The sequence below is a fragment of the Osmerus eperlanus genome, chromosome 11 (genome assembly GCF_963692335.1).
Source record: "Osmerus eperlanus chromosome 11, fOsmEpe2.1, whole genome shotgun sequence".
NCBI classification, from domain to species: domain Eukaryota; kingdom Metazoa; phylum Chordata; class Actinopteri; order Osmeriformes; family Osmeridae; genus Osmerus; species Osmerus eperlanus.
In genome coordinates, this window is record NC_085028.1 from 8646940 (window position 1) to 8668887 (window position 21948).

The 21948-nt window shown below is 42.5% G+C and overlaps 2 protein-coding genes across 5 annotated transcripts; one reads left to right on the forward strand and one right to left on the reverse strand.

Moving 5' to 3' along the window:
• Window positions 1-936: 936 nt before the first annotated feature.
• On the reverse strand, window positions 937-11308 carry LOC134029107 (von Willebrand factor A domain-containing protein 5A-like). 4 transcript variants are annotated; one of them, XM_062473096.1, is made up of 20 exons: window positions 11208-11308; window positions 9093-9144; window positions 8710-8912; window positions 6704-6926; window positions 6360-6535; window positions 6055-6169; window positions 5695-5870; window positions 5436-5524; window positions 5148-5292; window positions 4743-4822; window positions 4487-4601; window positions 4167-4325; window positions 3910-4013; window positions 3485-3708; window positions 3080-3157; window positions 2833-2970; window positions 2085-2135; window positions 1736-1920; window positions 1418-1541; window positions 937-1304 (listed from the first exon to the last, which is right to left on the reverse strand). In XM_062473096.1, exons 2-20 carry the CDS (start codon window positions 9133-9135, stop codon window positions 1225-1227), a joined length of 2508 nt encoding a protein of 835 aa, XP_062329080.1. In that variant the 5' UTR covers window positions 9136-9144; window positions 11208-11308; the 3' UTR covers window positions 937-1224. The 4 variants fall into 4 exon arrangements, with proteins under 4 accessions (XP_062329080.1, XP_062329083.1, XP_062329081.1 ...); XM_062473099.1 differs by having other exon boundaries at window positions 3107-3157; window positions 11208-11292; XM_062473097.1 differs by having other exon boundaries at window positions 3089-3157; window positions 11208-11292.
• A 4043-nt stretch (window positions 11309-15351) lies between these two features.
• vwa7 (von Willebrand factor A domain containing 7) lies at window positions 15352-21906 on the forward strand. The gene is made up of 16 exons (XM_062473609.1): window positions 15352-15621; window positions 15829-16062; window positions 16481-16577; window positions 16881-17003; window positions 17180-17375; window positions 17594-17763; window positions 17989-18101; window positions 18344-18460; window positions 18636-18827; window positions 19058-19190; window positions 19283-19435; window positions 19633-19725; window positions 19849-20120; window positions 20346-20482; window positions 20612-20771; window positions 20961-21906. The coding sequence occupies exons 1-16, from the start codon at window positions 15382-15384 to the stop codon at window positions 21486-21488; spliced, it is 2958 nt and encodes a 985-aa protein (XP_062329593.1). The 5' UTR covers window positions 15352-15381; the 3' UTR covers window positions 21489-21906.
• Window positions 21907-21948: the final 42 nt, after the last annotated feature.

A 21948-nucleotide genomic window follows, 5' to 3' on the forward strand; every position in this document is an offset into this window, starting at 1 on the left:
AACACCAGAGGGAAGCAACGACTAGCTTCTTTTTCTGTGATGTGTAGGCCTACAATCTTTTGGGGACTAACCAGGGACCAAACCAGTACCTTGCGCCCAGTTCCTCTATTACATGTGTTTTCCAACACCAGTTGCAATTAACCCTGGGTTATAGCCCTCCACCATTGCATGGTGCCATTCATTCTTTACAGGTCACACCCATCAAGTCAAAGTGAATAGTAACTGGTCCAACTCCATATCCAAGCCCATGGTATCTGTGGAGGAATACAGTCATCACACTTGTCAAATCCTCCCCACACAAGTCCAATGACTTAACAACTTTCGTGTAAGCCCATACTGCAGTTTGCAGACATACAACACAGATGAGACTCAGGAGAGTGAAATAGAGATAATGGTAATGGGAGGGTGTTGCACTTTTCTGCTTCTCTTTTCTCCACTCACTTTACCTTCTAACGCTTTCCAATTGTTTAAACAAGTCTCTATACTCTATTCTCTCTGTATTCTGCACAAAAGATGACTGTGTACTGTATATAAAACATTCCGGCATATAAATCCACGTATCTCCACACTCAGATCCTGTCACCCTTCCCCAGTCCGCTGCTGTTTTCAACTAACCTATATATATATATATATATGTTATAACATACGCTTTTACTAGGTATCATGGCAAAAAAACGAATGACTAGACATTTTAACTTCTGGGGCAAGAGTGGCGTTACAGGGGTTTCTTCTCCAACCAACAAGTTCGAAGCTGAACTGTAAAATAGTGACAAGCATCGAGGCACAAGGGTTTCTGAAATTGGTGCCAAAGACGAATACGATATTTATTATTAGATTTATTGAGATGTATTATTGTACGGCATTGAAAGAAAATACACGAAACATTATATCAGGTGTCAAGATATTTGTAGTGCAGTTCAGCTAGTTGTTTGCGCAATATTTGTTAGCGAAACATTTCTCAGAGGCTAGAATTAATCTCTGGAATAAATGCAACTATACGATAAAATAGGCCCTATATAAGAACTTCTCTGAGTTAGCTAAAGCCTTGCCGTTACATGCACAATACACAACTGTTAACCGTGACAATTTGTATTGATATATTCAGTAAATAAGTTCCAATAAGACTATATTGCTTGGAGTATGACAATGTTGCTGTTGGTGTACAGCCCAGGTACAGCATGTGGAGCATGAACAAAAGAGAAAAAGGTAGGCAGGGTGATCTTCTCAGAGTCCCAGAGTCTCCTTCTGCACCTTGCAACCCAACAGGGCATTACCAGCTGCCACACACTCCGGAACAAAGGGCACTGGGGGGGGGGGGGGGGGGAGAAATCCACACAGGATGATTATATTACTCATGATGATAGCATAATAACACTAGATGGTAAGGGTTTAACATGTCAGGACAGTTGAACAGTACCATTCTGGGCCTGGATCCATGCCACAGCTTTGATAGCCAGAAGTTGCCACTCGTCCTGGTCTTTGATCTTGAACCCATGGAGCCATATGAGGGCCAGAACAGTGGCCCACACTTCCTGGTCCACCTGGTTCCCCAGAATCCAGGGTGAAGGAGCATAGGAAGGAGAGTGGGCAAAAGAGAGAAATCAATCATCCGTAAGAAATCAAGTATCCATAAACAGGTGCTACACAGACAACATGGGCTGCTGCAGAAGTATAGTAACATTCACAGATCTGATGGTGGATGAACGGATGTCACAGGCTGTCATCAGTGACCCACCTGTTCAGGCTTTGTCTTGTCCACTTCCTCCAGTGTTTTCCCCAGCACAAGGACCAGGGCTGTCTCTAGGACCCAGGAACCAGAAGCTTTCTGAAGGGAGATCAGCTGGAAGAGAGGGTCCCTGGTCAGTTCAGGGACAGTGATGGTGTTTTCAGCCATTTCAAAGTTGTCAGCCATTTCAAAGCCTGATGGAGAAAATACACAATTTAGTTTACAAGTAAAATATGTACCTGCCAGATTTCATTAAAAATATAGGTGGGTAGAGTACAGAAAACTGCCAAAACCCCCAATATTCAGAAGGGCTGATAGCAAATTCAGGATTTTAGGTTAAAAGACAAGTAACAAGTACCATGTTTGATTGAATGTGTACCTGCATCACAGTAAACTGAGCTCGGTTCACCTGAATAAAAAAAAGTTAGAAAGTAAAAATCATTGTATTTAGCATGTTTGTTAATCAATCACAGTTTTTCTAGCAGGACAAGCTATGACAATCAACCTTACTGATGGTAGTACTACATAGTACATAGCTAGCTTCAAACAGTATCATTCAAATACATTTACGTTTTTTAGGTTTTGCCCTAATACAACATTTGGTATTACTGTTAGCCAATATACAGGCTATATATTTTAAATGAAGGAAAATAAATGTCCAAGAGAAAAAGGCACTCCATGCACAACATGTTTTTTTGGCTTTAAAAATTAAATGTGCTTTTCAAATGCAATTGTCTTATTTGTTCTGTTCTGTGCAGCGACAAGTGACACGGGGCAAGAGATGGAGGCTGTGGTGACAGGGTCCAGTGGAGAGAATTTGACAGGTACACAGTGTGTACACAGTAGACTATATGTTAACTGGGTTATTATATGGAAATTAGTTTGTTGAATTGATTTTCATTATTGACTATAGTTAACTGATTATTGTTCTTTTACAACATTTAAAAGCAGATGCAGAAACAGAGAGAAGCAAGAAAAAAGAAACTAAGGGAGAATTGCCATATTCATTTTTAGATACTGTATTAGATCTAATTTTGTTAACAGTCTTCGCTAGCACTGCATGATACTTTATTATTATATAGCCTATTTGTATTAAGCAACTGTACACAGGTCGCGGGACAGACTGCGTTTACAAGTCCCGAGCTGATTTTCGGTCCCAGTCCGACCTCCGGGGAAGGCTGAGTGACACATTATCATTGGGGCTGCACAAAGTCTCATCTTAGCCATAGGTGCAGCATGATACACTGTGTGAAAGAAGATAACCAAAAAGATGCACTGAGTATCACTTTCCACAATTTACACAGCAGCACTTTTAAGATAACGAAAATGAAACACTTTTCCAAAAATATATACTTTTTGTACTTTTTTTCATCAACCTACATGACCTGCCCATACGCATTGAGCCTCCTCCACCTCCTCCACCTCCAATCCCTGTGAAAGAAGGAAATACGTCTGTAATATGTTCCGAGTGGATTTTCACACTACCTTTAGTCGCCATTTACTCTATATACAATATTATATTATTATTTTCTGAATACCTACTATAGGAATCTAATTTTGTAACAAATGATTCCCTGGTCTCGTCAAATTTTCCCACTTATTTGTGTTGTTTTCATGGTTTCTTTAGTTTTTTTTACTGTGCATTTCTTCCATTATACATTAATTCCACATTATATATTTATTACTTCTATCACCTGCTATCAATGTAAAAAAAAAAAAACTTTTGTTTAAACTAATTTTAAAAAGTAAGACACTTACTGGGTGTGGGGACATTCCTACGAAGCATCGGGCCCTTCACAGCTTCCCCACTGCCTTTGTGGACAGCAATGAAAGCAGTGAAGACACTGCTCACTCCTGATTGGACACTGAGATTAACCACTCTGTCTTTTAACTCTGTGGCCTTCTTCTCACTACCCCCCCCTCTCTCCTCCACTTCCAGGGAGCGGATCAGGGTTCGAGCCCCAAGTCTATGGACAGTTAGTCTGGACATGAGGAGAAAGGAGGGTATAAGAAAGAGAGAGACAAAGAGATTGAAAGAGAACAAAGGGAGGATTGAAAAATATCAGATTTGATGTGAAGAATGTCTTAACCTTACAATACTGCATGTACTGTGTGCTATGATCTAAGATCATGTGCTGGTTTTGTAACTTTGCCAGGTGAGTCAAAAACTCATTTCTGCATACCCAGTGTCCTCTGCAGGTTTGAGACTAAAGCAAAGCTGGTTCTTGACAGGCTGCTTCGCCAAGCTGTACTTCACTGTCACAGAGCCCTCAGTCTGTTTTGAGCTCTGTACATGAGAGAGGACATCAAGAAAAGAGAAGATGAAGAATACAATAATATAATTAAACTTATGGTTGCATTTTTCGCAGATACCATTTTTTTTTAAATACAGTAGCAATCAGTAATGCACATATTTTACCAGTTGGTGGCGTCATCTTACCTCTCCAGTAAGCTGGGCATAGATAAGTGACCTTTGACCCTGAAAGAGCACACTGATGGGTTGAGACAGAGGGGTGACAGACACACCCTTTGGAACTTTCCAATCAACAGCGATGTCAACAACAGCAGGCTGAAGAGCAAAGCGAAGCGACTGCATCACCTGGAGGAGAGGGAAGGACAGAGGGAGGAGGATAGAGGGGGGGGAGTGGGGATACAGTAGCCATGTTCGACAGGGTCAATTATGAATGCCACCAGGTTTTGGTTTATTTAATATACATTCCTCTTTTGTTCTCTGTCTGTCCACCTCATTGGCCCTCTTACTTTGGGTTGCATTCTATCAGTTCCTGTGATGAACTGGCTGTGTCCCCCTCCCTCCTTGGCGACCCCACTGATGAGGGCAGAGCTGGCTCCTTCTCCGATCCCAAAAGAAAAGCACCTAGAGATTGTGAGGACTTGATGTTACTGAAACATTACTTTGTAAAAATGTTGTGTTAATATAGGTGTCGTACCAAGACCTGAGAGTGGAATGTCTGTTAAGTGTATAGCATACTTTATTTGTAGTTTAAAAAAGACCAACCTATGAGATTTTGCATTCTTCTTGACTAGATCCAGGACTTGCTTGGTGTTTCCCACCTCACCATCAGTGAAGAGAAAGAGCTGAAGATGTAAACAGGATGGTGTGTTGAAACATGTTAAGTTATCTTTTGTGCACACCTATGTTTGTATGGTTAGCATGTTGGGAAACACAGGTGGAAACAGTTTTCAGTTGCTAAGGTGCGGTCAATACAGAGCACTCACACTAGCCTGACTGGTTGTGTGTTTAAAATAGCAGCTGGTGACACGTGTAAAGCTGGTGCAACTTCATGAGGTGGTTTTAAGTGTGGGAGAATAATGTACCCTGGGGACGATGTGTCACTTCATCCAATTTATAAAATTGTAAGGCACATTGTAAACATGCATGTGTTTCATGAACGTGTATTACCTGTCTGGGCTGGTTAGGGATGCAGCTCTGACTATAGATATGTTTGAGTGGCTCAAGGATCTCTGTTCCGCCCATGTCAGCCCCCATCGTCTGCACCTTATTTAGAGCATCGTCCATAGTCTGCTGACTGTACTCCACACTCTTGCTGGAGAACAGATATACCAGCAAAACAACAATGATTTCCCCCAAACATATACAGATAGAGAAGCAAAAGTCAACATTACTTGTGGTGAATGTTGCCATTGGGTTCAAATAAGCAAGAGGAGGGTGGAGGAGAAGGGTACTTACGGGAAGAAGGACTCATAGTTAGAGCCAAAGCCAAAGATGTTAAAGTAGCAGCCCATAGGCAGACTCTTCAGCAAAAGCAGCAGAGTGTCCTGTAAGAAAAATGGAAGGCCAGGTGAAATCTGGAACATTTGTATATTTTTTTAACCTAATTTAGAGTATTTTGTGAGACTCTCTAAGAAAATGTGTTTGTCAGCCAGTCACTTTATCAAACGTTCAGTCAGTCGTCAAGGACTACTAAGGGAAAGATCAGTTACAATACCCTGGCACTGCCAATGCGTTCCTGTGCCCCTTCCCCTCTGTGCATGGGGCATGACATGCTACCAGAGCGATCCACCAGGAAAATAAACTCCCCAGACGAGGTCATGGATGACATCACAGACGTGGGGAACTCTGGGTAAAGGCTCAACATGACCACCGTGTCACCCATCAAAGAGCCTGGTCAGAGAGAGAGAGACAGAGAGAGAGATTAAAATGCTTGACAGTTGTAGGTCTATCTATGGTGTATATAATGTATATTATAGTGTATTACTATAGGCTGTTCTAGAATTTATTTAAACATTATATTCTATACTGTTCTAATTGAATGTTATCTAACTGGGATGGTTCCTCCAGGCCTCACCTGGTTTAGCGGAGGCCTGTCCTGACTCGACCACAGGAGTGGGCTGGTGGGCGTCTTTGTAATAAACCAACAGCTCAACATCCCGGTCAAACTTGTGTCCTGCAGCCAGGCTGATCTACAAACAGTACCAAAACAGCACAGTGTTCATTCATTTCGTTTAGCGACACTTCCGTTCAAAGTAACGAACAGGAGGAGATTTGAACCTGTAAGATCTTTATCTACTACCACCGAGCTTTCAGACAATTAATGGGTCCAGTGAGTGGGAAATTAGCAGACATATACACACTCAGACAGATATACCATACCGTGGCTTGGGTTTGCTCCGGGTTGAGATAGTTGAGTGGATCCAAGGGACAGTTAGACTCTACTTTAGAGATGGGCCGAGGGGAGGACACATGAGCTTTGACAGACAAGTTGTAGGGCACAGCACTCGCGGGCACAGAAGTCACCTGGGCACTGCCCCCACCTCCACTGTTCACACCTAAAAGAGAAAAGGTCAGTAGAAATAAGTAAGTAAGTACATTTTATTTATAAAGCACACTAACACAGCAAGGCTGACCGAGGTGCCGAAGACATGGAGACAGACTGGAGCCTTGCCCTGGTGTTGATAGCTGAGGTGTTAGTCTGTGTGTGTGTTGATCTCTCTAACCTTGGGGCTCATAGCGGGGGTTCAGCACGGCAGGCAGGCATATCCTCAGCCCATCGTCCGCCTGCACGGCCAGCTCAGTGACGTACTCCAGCCTGATGGAGGCGCTCTCTCCAGGGGGAAGACTGCCCACGTTCAACTGGAACACATCTGAGCTTTGCTCGCTCTCCTCCAATAGGAAGGCCTGCTGGCCCGAGCTCAACGCATCATCATACTCTTCCCGAGCCTGAGGGACAGTGATGCGTCATTAATATGAGACACAACATGCAGTCAGGTCCATAAATATTTGGACATTGACACAATTTTCATCATTTTGGCTCTGTATACCACCACAATGGATTTGAAATGAAACAATCAAGATGTGCTTTAAGTGCAGACTTTCAGCTTTAATTTCAGGGTATTTACATCCAAATCAGGTGAACGGTGTAGGAATTACAACACATTTTATATGTGCCCCCCCCCCCCTTTTTAAGGGACAAAAAAATAATTGGACAAACTAACATAAATCTAATTGTCACTTTTAATACTCGGTTGCAAATACTTTGCAGTCAATGACAGCCTGAAGTCTGGAACCCATAGAGATCACCAGATGCTGGGTTTCGTCCCTGGTGATGCTCTGCCAGGCCTCTACTGCAACTGTCTTCAGTTCCTGCTTGTTCTTGGGGCATTTTCCCTTCAGTTTTGTCTTTAGCAAGTGAAATGCATGCTCAAATGGATCAGGTGATTGACTTGGCCATTGCAGAACATTCCACTTCTTTGCCTTAAAAAACTCTTTGGTTGCTTTCGCAGTATGCTTCGGGTCATTGTCCATCTGCACTGTGAAGCGCCGTCCTATGAGTTCTGAAGCATTTGTCTGAATCTGAGCAGATAATATTGCCCGAAACACTTCAGAATTCATCCTACTGCTTTTGTCAGCAGTCACATCGATAAATACAAGGGAACCAGTTCCATTGGCAGCCATACATGCCCACGCCTTAACACTACCTCCACCATGCTTCACTGATGAGGTGGTATGCTTTGGATCATGAGCAGTTCCTTCCCTTCTCCATACTCTTCTCTTCCCATCATTCTGGTACAAGTTGATCTTGGTCTCATCTGTCCATAGGATGTTGTTCCAGAACTGTACAGGCTCTTTTAGATGTTTTTTGGCAAACTCTAATCTGGTCTTCCTGTTTTTGAGACTCACCAATGGTTTACATCTTGTGGTGAACCCTCTATATTTACTCTGGTGAAGTCTTCTCTTAATTGTTGACTTTGACACAGATACGCCTACCTCCTGGAGAGTGTTCTTGATCTGGCCAACTGTTGTGAAGGGGTTTTTCTTCACCAGGGAAAGAATTCTTCTGTCATCCACCACAGTTGTTTTCCGTGGTCTTCCGGGTCTTTTGGTGTTGCTGAGCTCACCAGTGCGTTCTTTCTTTTTAAGAATGTACCAAACAGTTGATTTGGCCACACCTAATGTTTTTGCTATCTCTCTGATAGGTTTGTTTTGATTTTTCAGCCTAACGATGGCTTGCTTCACTGATGGTGACAGCTCTTTGGACTTCATATTGAGAGTTGACAGCAACAGATTCCAAACACAAATACCATACTTGAAATGAACTCTAGACCTTTTATCTGCTCCTTGTCAATGAAATAACGAACTCCCTTTATGAGGGAATAACATACACCTGGCCATGGAACAGCTGAGCAGCCAATTGTCCAATTACTTTTGGTCCCTTAAAAAGGGGGGGGCCACATATCAAATGTGTTGTAATTCCTACACCGTTCACCTGATTTGGATGTAAATACCCTGAAATTTAAGCTGAAAGTCTGCACTTAAAGCACATCTTGATTGTTTCATTTCAAATCCATTGTGGTGGTATACAGAGCCAAAATGATGAAAATTGAAAAAAGCACAGATTTCTTACAGACAAAATACAGTATAAGGTGAAGGTAGTAAACTTTTCTCAATAATTCATCACAGTCCTTAAAGTCAGTTTATTGTGCGGTAACAACATTGCTCTCACCTGCTTTTTCTCCTTCACATGGGCCACCACCTCGGTCTCTCCGATCTTGGCACTGAAGTGGCAGACAGCAGCCTCCGCTGGCAGAGGAAACACAAAGATGGCCTCCAGGGGTTGCTCCTCCTTGTTCTCATACTGCAGTGTGGAGCTCACAGTGGCTACATGGTCATTTACCTTGACCTCCACCTCAATACTCTTAAGAGGCACTGGAAAAGACATTGAAGGATGGAGCTTGGAGATTAGCTTTCAATGGACTTTAGAGAGCAACTACCTTTGATGACTACAATGAGAATGTCCATAAAATGTGAGAGAAATGTATGAAAGTAACAAGTAAAAAAAGAAGAGGATTAGACAAATCAAGTGAATATTGACCACTGTATACATACCTGGTTCATTTTTTCCAGTCACCAGTCCACAGTGGCACACCATTTTGTTCACCTACAAGGGGGAAGAAAATTGCAGGTCTGTTACAGAGAGCAGTTAGACAGCATACAACAGCACTTCACATACTAACAGATAGAGCAACATAGTATGTAAGCCATTGTGACAAAAACAAACAAGGGGAACTGCAATTCTGTGCAAACAGATGAGTCATTATCATAAAGGGTGAGTCATGGATAAAGGTTAAAGGTCAGGAATGTAGGCAAGCCCTGCAACCATAAAGGGTTGGGGAAGTGTTTCGGCATTTGCAGTTTTGTCTTATCTGAGGTTTCACAGGGTTTCAATTTAAATGATTTTCAATACATCATCATCATCATAAGCTTTATTTCAGACACTTACTAGGTCCATAGATTAAAAGACAACATACAGACAAACCCATGACAGCTGCGCAATTATATATATAGGCTATATATTATATATAAATACTATCAGGGCCGGAGTGGGACCCATTTTCAGCCCGGGAATGTAATGCTCAAAACCAGCCCATCCCCACCATGGGAGGACCTAGGACCTACAGGTTTTGATGTGAGGTGAAATCGAAATCGAGGTGATTTTTTTCATTAATTTCAGTGCAAAATGGTTTCTTGAGATTTATGTAATATAAACATTACGTTGGACTCATTGTCAGAGCTATATTTTCCGGAAATTACAACCCAAATTTTTACCTGAAAGATTCTGTGCTTTTGAGAAAACATATTTTTCCCACCCTTGCAGGAACATCGTTTTATGAAGTGACAGATCTTTCATTTTTTACCTGGCTTTTTCAGTTCCTCCTGGCATCTTTTCCCCATCCATTTTATTATTTTCGCATCAGCTTAATCTTTCTAATTCCCTCCACAACAATAAGAAAGACAGCATGCGCGACAACTGAAAATGGAACTTTTTAATGCACGGTCTGATCATGCGCTTATTTAGATTATAACCTAGTGTAGCCTATTATCTTACTTATCAGTCACAAAGTAACTTAACAAACTCGTTTAATTCGGTGTGTGAAAAAACAAAGAGAAAGCAGCCGATCTGCTGGCCCAATTTATGAGCGGGCAGAGCGGCCCACAGGGAATTCTCCCCTTTTCTCCCGATGGCCACTCCGGGCGTGAATACTGTTAATAAATGAGCAATATTTTGGGGGGTGCTATCGGGGTGCTTTGGTCTTTCTTGGGGGTGCTGAAGCACCTGCTAGCCCCTCCCTAGCGCCGCCCATGCCGCCTGTCGATCTCGCGCTCCATCCTTCCCTCGTGAACAAGACCCCGAGATACTTGAACTCCTCCGCTTACAAACATATACTAAAATCACGAGGTACATAATTTTCTGAGGAGGCTCAGACGCCAGTGAGTCCACATATTAGAAAAGTATCGTACTGAACTTAGTTCCGGATTGGTCAGTACCAGGATACTGTTCATAGAATATACCCAGTGTCCACTTTTCTACGAATAAGATCAAAGTTTTGCAATACATATTTTCTTGTTTTCTTGGGATAATACATTTGTGCAACAAACACTACAGATTCCTTCGACCACACCCATTTTTTTCCGACTGCGTTTAAGGTTCAAAGGGTCATTAACTTCCTGTTTGATTGCAGTTAGTAACCTAGTTAAGAATTGGCAGTTTATATCGAAGTTGTGTATTCATTTAGAATACCCTTTCATCCAATATAATACAATCAATAGAATGACGGTAGGCTATATTTCAAGTCATGATTGGATACGCGGGTTGGTAATCTACATTATTATTTGTCATTCGTCCTTAATCAAATGATTTTGGACAGTCAGTTGCAATATCCACTGAACATAGCCTAATATGTAGGTTTGTTGCTTTACATCTAAACATACAGCCTGGCTAAATTTTTACTAGGTTGGAGCGTAATTGTAATCTATTCAATAGAGTCTATTGTTTCTTAAATCTGAAATGTATTTTTCCAAACCAGGTAGATTTGTCTTGAATATCGGTCAAAACCTGGCCCTTTATATTCCTTTAATATAATTGTACAAGCTGTTTTTTGTTTTAATAAGACTATTCCAGACATTTCAGTCTTTAAATAGTAGCCTACTATAGTTACCTACCGCCGAAGGTTCGTGAAGTGAAAATGCGTTTATTCCTGCTGTAGGTTCTCTTGCATTTGAAACAGAAACCTTTGAGTTACTGGACTCAAAGGGGAGGAGAATGACAGTAAACCACGTGTAGTCGCACTCAATTGGCCAATGCACATACCATTTACGCCCACTGAAAGTTTACGGTCCGTGTACCTTGTGGCCATTGTTTTTTCTATTTTGCAAAATAAGGCCGGAATGTCGTTTTGTCATTTTAGTAACTCAAACACACATTTAAGTATTACGGCTTGTTTTTGGTTGTTTCGTTTTTGTTTTAAATAATGAAATAACCATATAACACAAATGGTATAACGAGCCATTAATCGTTGTTTTGATTATTCCATATCCTTTATGCTGATATCTGCAAAAGATGAGAAATGGGCTCGTAATATCGATTTGTCCAATTCGGATGTCAGAACCAGATGATGGGGAAATGCGTGGTTTCCGTTGTTTTGTTTTATTTTGGAATAACGGAATAACCATATAACACAAACGGTATAACGAGCCACTTACTCATTTGTTTGATCGGCCGTATTATGCATACTGGCACAAGTGAAAAAGAGAGAGAGGGGGAGAGATGTGTAATGATTGGGGGTGTTATTACTTCCGAACACCAGAGGGAAGCAACGACTAGCTTTTTTTTCTTTTTCTGTGATGTGTAGGCCTACAATCTTTTGGGGACTAACCAGGGATCAAACCAGTACCTTGCGCCCAGTTCCTCTATTACATGTGTTTTCCAACACCAGTTGCAATCAACCCTGGGTTATAGCCCTCCACCATTGCATGGTGCCATTCATTCTTTACAGGTCACACCCATCAAGTCAAAGTGAATAGTAACTGGTCCAACTCCATATCCAAGCCCATGGTATCTGTGGAGGAATACAGTCATCACACTTGTCAAATCCTCCCCACACAAGTCCACTGACTTAACAACTTTCGTGTAGGCCCATACTGCAGTTTGCAGACATACAACACAGATGAGACTCAGGAGAGTGAATTAGAGATAATGGTAATGGGAGGGTGTTGCACTTTTCTGCTTCTCTTTTCTCCACTCACTTTACCTTCTAACGCTTTCCAATTGTTTAAACAAGTCTCTATACTCTATTCTCTCTGTATTCTGCACAAAAGATGACTGTGTACTGTATATAAAACATTCCGGCATATAAATCCACATATCTCCACACTCAGATCCTGTCACCCTTCCCCAGTCCGCTGCTGTTTTCAACTAACCTATATACTCCAACAGCATAATACAATTCCTGAAATTCAGTTATGGCTTGTGATTTTGGAAAGCCACCCCAGGATTTCAGTGGCCCCATCTGACCACTCCTATAAAACATTTCTGGGGGTGCCACTGCTTTTGCCTGTTAATGCCTGCACTGCAGTGAAGAAAACTATGGATGTAAGGACAACAAATGTATTGTCACTACAATGGCCTTTTGCAAAATTGAATAGATTTAAATGTAATGTTTTGGGTCAAGTTAACTCTACATTTAATCCAAACTGAATAAAAGTTACTTCTCTTTTTATATATAAATTTATTTCTAATATTTCTCCATGTGTTTCCATTGAGTTTTTAATTATAATAGGAGCCCCATTCTTGCAATATTTCTAGGATTTGGCTACTGCTTTAATTTGGCAATTGAGGATGATAGCTGAGTCTAAGATAATTACAAGGTTTCTGACTTCACACTTCAGGTTGCCAGTGTAAACAAAGTAGGCCCTGCCTTTTAAGTAAGATCTGAGCCTACAGAGTCCAGTCCCTGATAGTCCCACCAATTCCATGTTCCAACAGCATGTCTTCTTACTTCCTTCTCAACCTATCCTTCTATGCATGATTCTCTCTCACTCACTTTGGCCAAAGAATGGAGGGACTGTCATTAACACGAGGCTGGAGGAAGACAACTGAACACTGTCTCCTCTGAGGTCAAAACGCTAAATTACAAAAGAGCTTAAACCCTCTCTAACCATCCCTTCTCATAACAATCAGGCCAACAAACTGAGGTGCAAAGTTGAGCCTAGCGTTGTTGGCTAGCAACTGACCCCCTCCCACCTCTCTGTTCATATACTTATTCGAAAAGGGAGTGAAAGGGATGGGGGGGTCTATTGTAGTGGCCTGGCCTCAACGGGTTTCTTACATGGAGAAAAACTGAGTGAAAGTCTAAGACAGAGGGAGGGGGTGCAGGCCTTAAGTTGAGCACGTTGGCGGGTAATGTATGCAAACTTATTGTGGTGGGTTAATGCACCATGCAATAATGAGGGGCAAGGAGGGGGATGAGGCGGGAGGGAATGGCATGATAGCCCCAACCTATGTCTTCTCAGTAAACCCCGGACTACTAAGCGTCGACCTGAATCTCCTCTAAGTGACCACGGCATGATCATCCAGTTTATAACTTCTTCATGCACTTTAACTTCAAGGAAACTTCGTAAGACAACAGGGCCTACCGACACAAAACATCAAGACCTAATAGTGGTGTGACATAGAAAAGGAAGAGGTAAGTGCAAAGAACATTTGTGGTTTAGAAACAGAAACCTGGATGAAACTGAATGAAAACAAAAGTATAGCACACAGGGAGAATAAAACAGTGAGGTAGGTCACTTATAGGAAGATTTATCAGTAACCCTGGCAATATTACATTGCTATTACTCGAATGTGTTATATTTGAAGTATTGTAATTGCTGTTTAGCATACCAGCCAAAACATGTTTTCCTGATTACTATGACGATGATGATGATGATGTTTTACGTTACCATAGAGTTCTACACAGCCTACCCTCAAAACTTCATCTGCAGGATATCTTGTATGCTTTTTAAATATGCTGTACTAGGAAGAGGAAACTGGGTTAGAAAAAGTAAATAGACTTTGAATAAATCTAGGAAGGGAATTTAAAATGCAGTTAAAGTTTAATTCTCAAAACTATTTCAATTGTAGTTCAGACTTACCAACTTAAAAGGAATAAAATAAATGATGAAACGTGTCAACCCTTAGGGATAGTAATAAGGCAATTATGAATATTGTAATATTTACATACTTTAAATTGCACAAGACATAACAATTAATTAATGTTGACCATCACGGGTAGATGTTTGGTGTCTACGAGAACAAAGCAAAATGGAGACTGTAAGATAACAAATTACAATAGGTTCCTCTGTCACATGACATGGTCTAAAAGAAGGAATATTGATTAATTGATAACTGAATGCTTAATGAATGGGACCTGATGATATTCTTTGCCAAGGCTACAGGCGGGTTAACCCTTGAATTATGAATTCTTATCATTTAATGTGTACAGAACATTCTCCTATTCAGTATAATATACAGTATGAAAGTAAATCTTGCTACTGTAGGTCTTGCTATGTCTATAAAATGCCAGTCTAATCATGTTACATTACATTAGGTTCAACCATAACAGGTGCAGTACCAACCATATATGTGAAGAAACAGTCCAAGACAAGCCAAAACTATGTTTGTTAAGAATTGAGAGCTTGAACTGCTGCAGCTAGTGAGCGGTGGTTGTGGTTGGAACCACTGTTAACAGAACTGAGAGTCTACTGCAAAATTCTCAGGGTGAAAAACAACTTTCCGTGTAAAGGTAAACCTTTGTTTGCCAGCAGTCCATCTTCTGTCCCAGAAACCCACATTCGTAACCCCCCCCCACCCCCAACCCACCGCCTCTTTTGATCCTCTTGTTCTTTTCAGATGTTATGTTTGTTCAGAGAAAATATCTTTGCAGATAACAATACACTACTACATGGTTTATGATTGCTTTCTCGCAAACATGCACAACGTTTCTGTCTTTTTCTTTAACCTCATACCATCCCGTTAAAACAACACAGACAGCAGAGTGGGTGTGCAACTTCATCTGACTGTGCACCATTTGCTTTTTAGCACATCAATTTCATTGGCAGTAGGTTTATAATAGTTATTGTCACCAATATAGTCTAGATTTTCAAGCCTTATTTACCCTAGTGGTAAAGAGAAAACACAACAAACTAATGCTAAATATGTATTTTCCCAGCCATTGACACCCAATATAATGTAGGTGATGTTTATATTGTATATAACAAAGCTCAAATCAGTTTGAACCACTCCTTTCACATTGCAGGTGGGGTGATTTCCAACCAGTCAACTTGTGTGCAGGAAATTATGTCACAAAACTGTGGGGAAAGTGGATTGAAGTTGATTAGGGTGCACATTCTGGTGTACCTGCTGGCTCTACCATTCTGCGAGTCTTTCCTCCCAAACTTCTGGTCCCGTGTGTTAACCCTTTCCTGGAAGTCCAACACACATCAGGAGATGACTGAGCAGGCCATCCTCAACATCACCCTAGAGACGTTGAGCAGCATCAACACACATAAGCATGCCCATACACAGAACCAAATGAAGGTGTGCTTACTCAAACACACACACACATGCATGCACACACTATCCTTAGATCCAGTCTTCGTTGTTCACACGTATAACGTAAGCTGACAAATTTGCTAAATAGTACTGACTGTTAAACATGCACATGCATAAAACGCACACACAATGCATAGGCCCATAGGTAATCATGGAATAGTTGATGATGATGCTCACCTTTCCTCGTCTTAGTCTGACCTGGGTCGGGGGTTCTGGCGAGCTGTGGGGGAGGTGGTCAAGTCAAATGCAGCCATGGACTTCCTGAGCTCCACTCGCTCCAATCCGGTGTACCACTTCGACTCTGAGCGTATTGAGGACGCCATACAGATGCTGCAGTTGCTTCAGTCCCAGACTGTATTATCTGTGCAGGCTAAAGATTACCAGGGGGCCCGTCACAGTCTGGGCCAGCTCTTCCACTCTCTGCAGGTGACCCATTTATAAATTCATGGATGAGTCTTAAAAAAATATATTTTTTTTTTAATGAAAATAAGTGACAGGTTTATTTGACCATTGAGACACCATAACGGCCTCTTGTTGATGCTTGGTACTTGTTCTCAGATTCTTCATTCTGACCATCAGTGAAGCTAACTGCTTTGCCCAATGGACACATATTACAGCTTGTGTAGGGGTTTATATATTGGCCAAACAACCAAAACTATTCCCTTATGTTTGAAGCTTGCATAAATAAATACTGTAATTTTTTGGGGGAGAAATCTATAAGGCATTAGCCCAATTTGCACCAGATGACACCACTTTTTAGTTTTTGATAATCACTGCGTAGGAGTGCTCAACGAGATTTTGACTCCATCATCATGACAATTGTGATTTTGTTTCGGTGGCGCAGGACTTCTACAGTCACAGCAACTGGGTGGAGATGGGCCAGCGTTCTGTCTACCTCCACCTTCTCAACCCAGACGAGCCTGCCCTTCCTGTAGCCACAGGTCCGTTCGAACTCTGCTGATACCCACCACATCCTGATCCCCACCACATCCTGATCCCCACCACATCCTGATACCCACCACATCCTGATACCCACCACATCCTGATACACACCACATCCTGATACACACTACATCCTGATACACACTGACACGTCTCAGCACACCTGCCTAGTTTTTTCAAAACTAAATTTCTTTGATAAATTGTTAGTGTGATAAGATAGTATAATCAGATATGCCACAATCATCAGGTCCCATTCATTAACAGTCACAGATGCACACTGGTCTCATTTTTTGTTTCCTCAGAGGACACTCCTACCTGTATGGAGTGTTTCAGTGCCACCTGCAGAGACAACCTCCTACAGGCTCAGCAGCACCCCCTGATGCTCACTACTGGCTACTTCAGCAGTGATCCTCCCAAACCTCAAGGTAAATGTCAATTTTTTTTCCAAGGTTACACTAAGTAAGACTGATAAGGGCCTAGTCTGTTCCTTTAACTTAAATGAACTGGATTCACATGCATGCCCCATGCATAAGTTCAAATGTTGCTTATTACATTGACCACAATATCTTTGAATATCCCATACAAACTCTGTGTTGTTCAGGAAAGTGCAGTCATGGTGGGATCCTGGACAGCAGTCGCCATCAGGGCGCTAAGGGGGGCATCAACAAGGACAGTACCTCTCCCCTCTTCTCCCCACACCACTACCTCCATGCCCAGGCAGCCAGACTCGCAACCGCGGCAACCATCAATGTGTTGAGAGACCTTCGAGACAATGCTGGCCCCTCAAGCTTCCTCCGGTAGAGTGAATAGTAACCAACTGTAACAGCTTTAGTGAAAAAAAGTTTAAATATAGAGGCAAGAATATGCAGTTGTTGGTGTCATTTTATCTCTTAGAGAGGAAATTGAATATAATAGCACATTGTTCTCAGGCTCTATGTAGCTCTTATGTCACAGTTGTATAGATTAGGTCAAACAAGCAGGCTCAACATGGAGTTTGTGACATTCCTGTGGGCAGGCTCTTCAGTGTGAAGCAGCCACCAGCATTGGTGTTCGTCATGGATACGACAGGCAGTATGTTTGAGGAGATCTCCGCTGCCCGCCAGCGTGCCCTCTCCATCATCCAGGCTCGTGCCGACAGCCTTGAGCAGCGTGGCACCTTCCTGCTGGTGCCCTTCCATGACCCAGGTGGGCATGGCTGAAACCCTCGGTTGTCTTAGTTTTTGTCACCATTGTTTCTTAATGAGGAGTGTCTTAACCACATAGCCTTCATAGGAAGGCTAGGATTTGTCCCTGTTGTGATGTTATATTCTTATTCAACACACTATAGCCAAACAACACGATTGTTTGTACAGTGTTGAAGCATGTGTGTGCGTGCGGGAAGATGGTGAGTGTGTTGGTCTGCTGTTGCAGATGTTGGACCAGTGTTAGAGACAGAGGACCCAGACCAGTTTATGCTCTACATGGAGGATCTGATGGCTCTGGGAGGAGGAGACGAACCAGAGATGTGCCTCACTGCCATCCAGGTATGGATGATTCACAGCCTCGTTTAAGCAATGCACAACAATGTACATGGAGTGGCATGTAAGCATTGCGTTTCAATCTTCATGGCATTCAACAGAAATATTCTAGTACAGTACAGTGTTTCTATACACAGTGATTATATGTGTTATACTATACATTATATGATATATTCTGTTATTTTATACATGTATACATTATCTTGATTTTTATTATGGATCTTAAAAATGAGTTTTTCCTGTATCAGCTGGCCCTCACTCATAGCCCTGCCCTATCCGAGATATTTGTTTTCACTGATGCCTCCCCTAAAGATGCCCATCTGTACAGTGCAGTGAAGGCCCTCACACTAGAGAAACAATGTAAGGTAAGACTCCTTGATTCAAAGTATTAGACTTGATACATGCAGTCATTCTTCAGTCATGACACTCCAATATGTTATTGTGTTTTATTCCTCAAGATGCAGTGCTGATGTATAGCAAGAACCCTTTCTGGACCCTCCTCGTTATAGCTTGTGACTGTCTTCCTGTTCTCCAACCCAGGTGACCTTCCTCCTCACCGAAGACCCCAGTCTGGAGATGGTGAGCCGAGGGAGGAGAGAGACTCTCTCCCCAAACCGCTTCTCCCTCTACACCTCCCTGTCCTCTGTGTCCGGAGGCCTCACTATCTTCACCTCCAACTCAGACATCTACAGAGTCTCTACCATAGTAGAGGACAAAACCTCTGCTGACAAGGTACTGCTCCAAGTTGGCTGACTGTCCCAGAAGCACTTTCTGAATCTTACTGATGTTCAGATACATACAGAAACATACTATGTCACTTGTAGACTCTACACTTTCGGAACATTATTTATGTTCAGATACATAAAGAAACATAGTATGTCACTGGACTAAAGGTATTAGTTAAACATGTTTGTAGAATTGTTATTATTGTACTGTAATACAAAGCTTGTCTCCCTCTGCAGGTCACTCTGGTACATGCAGAGAGTGACAGTGCTTCTGTGTCCATCCACTCCTTCAGAGTGGACAGTGCAGTGAAGAGTGTGACCCTGCATATCACTGGAGACCTCACCGAATATACCCTGACCAGTCCAACAGGTGCAATATCACACAGCATAAACTCACAGAACTCATTCAAAAACATACAAACACACACACAACCTCTCTCCCTCTCTTTGTCTCTCCCCAAGGCCGTAGCCAGTCTCTGTTACAACAGCAGAGTCCCTTGGCAGAGCTGCAGCAGTCCAGGGGTCTGTATCGGATCAGTTTGCTGTCCCCTGTGAAGCCGGGCCAGTGGCAGATGACCTACAGGGCAGAGGGACACACCACTTTCACAGCCATAGGTATCACAATTGTTACACAGTAATCACTGACTCAATGAAAGACCGACGGAAAGACTGTAGATGCTGGGCTAGATACAACTTGTAGAGTAGCTGAACTGAAGCTTTGCATTCACTACAGCCTCATTTGATCCTGCTTGTAGACCACACGAGTACCACTCATTGAAATTCATCATTGGTCTGTAATTGTATACCCATAGGTGACAGCAGTGTAGACTTTCTGTATTACTTTGCTGTGGAAGCCAATGAAACACATCCAGGCCTGGCCAGGGTAGAGGGGAATCCAGTTGCAGGTAAGAAGGAGTGGCTGTTACTGTTATCAACCACAATGTAATATTTGTTACATTTACATAAAGGCATCTTCCATGAGACAACGGCAGTCAGGCCAGTCCTAATATCTTGTTACCTTTTTTCAGGTGTTCCAATGTTTCTAGTCCTGGTTGTAACCGGCATTTTGCCCAATGAAGAGGTGTTTTTCAGTCACGTGACTCTTCTTGGAGCCAATAGGGAGAGCCTGCAATCAATCTCACTTAACTCCTCCTCTGCATTTGCGGAGGAGCTTGTAGGCAGAATGGACTCAGTTCCCAGAGAGCCCTTCTGTGTAAGACTGTCAGGTAGAGACAGGAATGGGAACGAACTACAGAGGATCTCTACAGAGATGATACAGCCAACTCATGTTCAGATACAGGTAATTGAAGACAGTACAGACGGAATCTAAGAGACAGGCTAAGAGATACATATACAAACACTGTACAAACAGTTCAAATACAGCAAAGTTACTGATAAGTTGTAATCATTAAGCATGACTGGCAAGCACAGCTGCTTTGTACAGTTCATGGCACACAAAGCAAAGTTAACAGGTGTCAATATAGTGAATTAATAAAGTATGTCCAACACTCTCTTTCTCTCTTAGGTGCTGTCAGCCCCACGCCTGGTCCCTGGTCACACCATGTCAGTAGATTTTAATGTCCTGAACCATGGGCCCGCCCGCCTCTTTTCTCTGACTGCTGACGACGACCATGGATACCTCTCCCAGAGAGGACCTCAGTTGTGAGTGGGGTCACACAAAAAAGTCTACCTATAACTACTATGGATTGATTTATATATATATAATATATATACACACGTGTATATATAGCACTATATCCATTGCTAAATATGAATCTTTTTATGTGTTAGGTTCCCAGTGGGAGAAATGGGGTCTATTAGAGACAAAGTGAACATCCACATTCCAGGAGAAGCAGAGGCAGGAGCGGCAGTCACACTGACCCTTACAGTGGAAGCTTTGGACTCTGCAGACTCCAACTATGCAGTTCTCCACTTGATTGTTGTCCCCCTGGTGAGACTAAGAACAGAATGCAAGATACAAAACTTTCATGCAAAGCCTGGTTGATGCTAGCAGAGATATTCTATCTATTATTATTTTACCATCGTTAAAAGAGAACGTCCATATTCATCATTAATTTGACACATTTTGTAGTTCCTGCCTTTGCTACTGACATAACTTCCTGGCTCTCTTACTCCACAGGACTTGGACACGTCCCCCCCATCCTGCTCCCCTACACCTGTGAAGCAAACATGTCCATCTCAGTGTACAGGCTCTAGCTGGAGTGTTAATCTTGCTGTCACAGACAAAGGGCGCTCAGGCCTTTCTTCTCTCCAGCTCAGCCTGGGACAGGGCACCCTCACCCTGCTGCATGGCCCCGCAGCTCTGGGAGATGGGTCTGAGGAGGACCAGCCCAGTCTCAGCAAGGATCAGGAGACTGGGGAGCAGGGAAGGCCCAAGTTGGAACAAGGTGACCCGGCCATGAACGTGTCAGAGTGGGTCGGAAGGTCAGGCCACCTGCCCTTGTGGGTGACATACAGCTCCAGCTGCTGCTCCCCACAGGCTGAGCTTCTGGTGTGGGACTGGGCCGGAAATATGAGACGCTGCCATCTGACCTCCAGCCTGCAGAGGGGGTTTGACGAGAGAAGCAAGGAAACAAACGGAAGTGGAAACACAACAACAGGCAATGTTTTGTTGCTTTTGAGTACTCTTTTGACGATTATTTTGTAGTTCTACATGGAGCATGAGCAATTCAGCTGTGCAGATATGGACTGTACATGGAACAGGCCAACAGCAACTCCAGTAGGATTCTCAGGATACTCCCATAAGTAAGATTTGCATACTGACGGGATCATGCAAAGCCTATGACTTCAGTCCACTTGAAAAAGAAAAAAAAATCCTAGATCCAGAATTAATTATATTTCATAGCTGGCGCCTGTTCCAGGAATCAAGTTCAACGTACCGTCTTTTAATTATCTGGCTTCACTAAGACTAACAACCTCAATCGACCTAAGTGGTTCCACAGTGGTAATCAAGTGCTGGTCCAACCTTAATGATTGGTTGTGTTTATTACAGTCCTGCAACGCTCACAGATACCAGATTTATTTAATTTTACTGTCAAACCTTTAGATTTGTTGATTGCTATCAGGATGAAAAGTTTATTTCAGCAAATATGTGCTTCTCAACATTA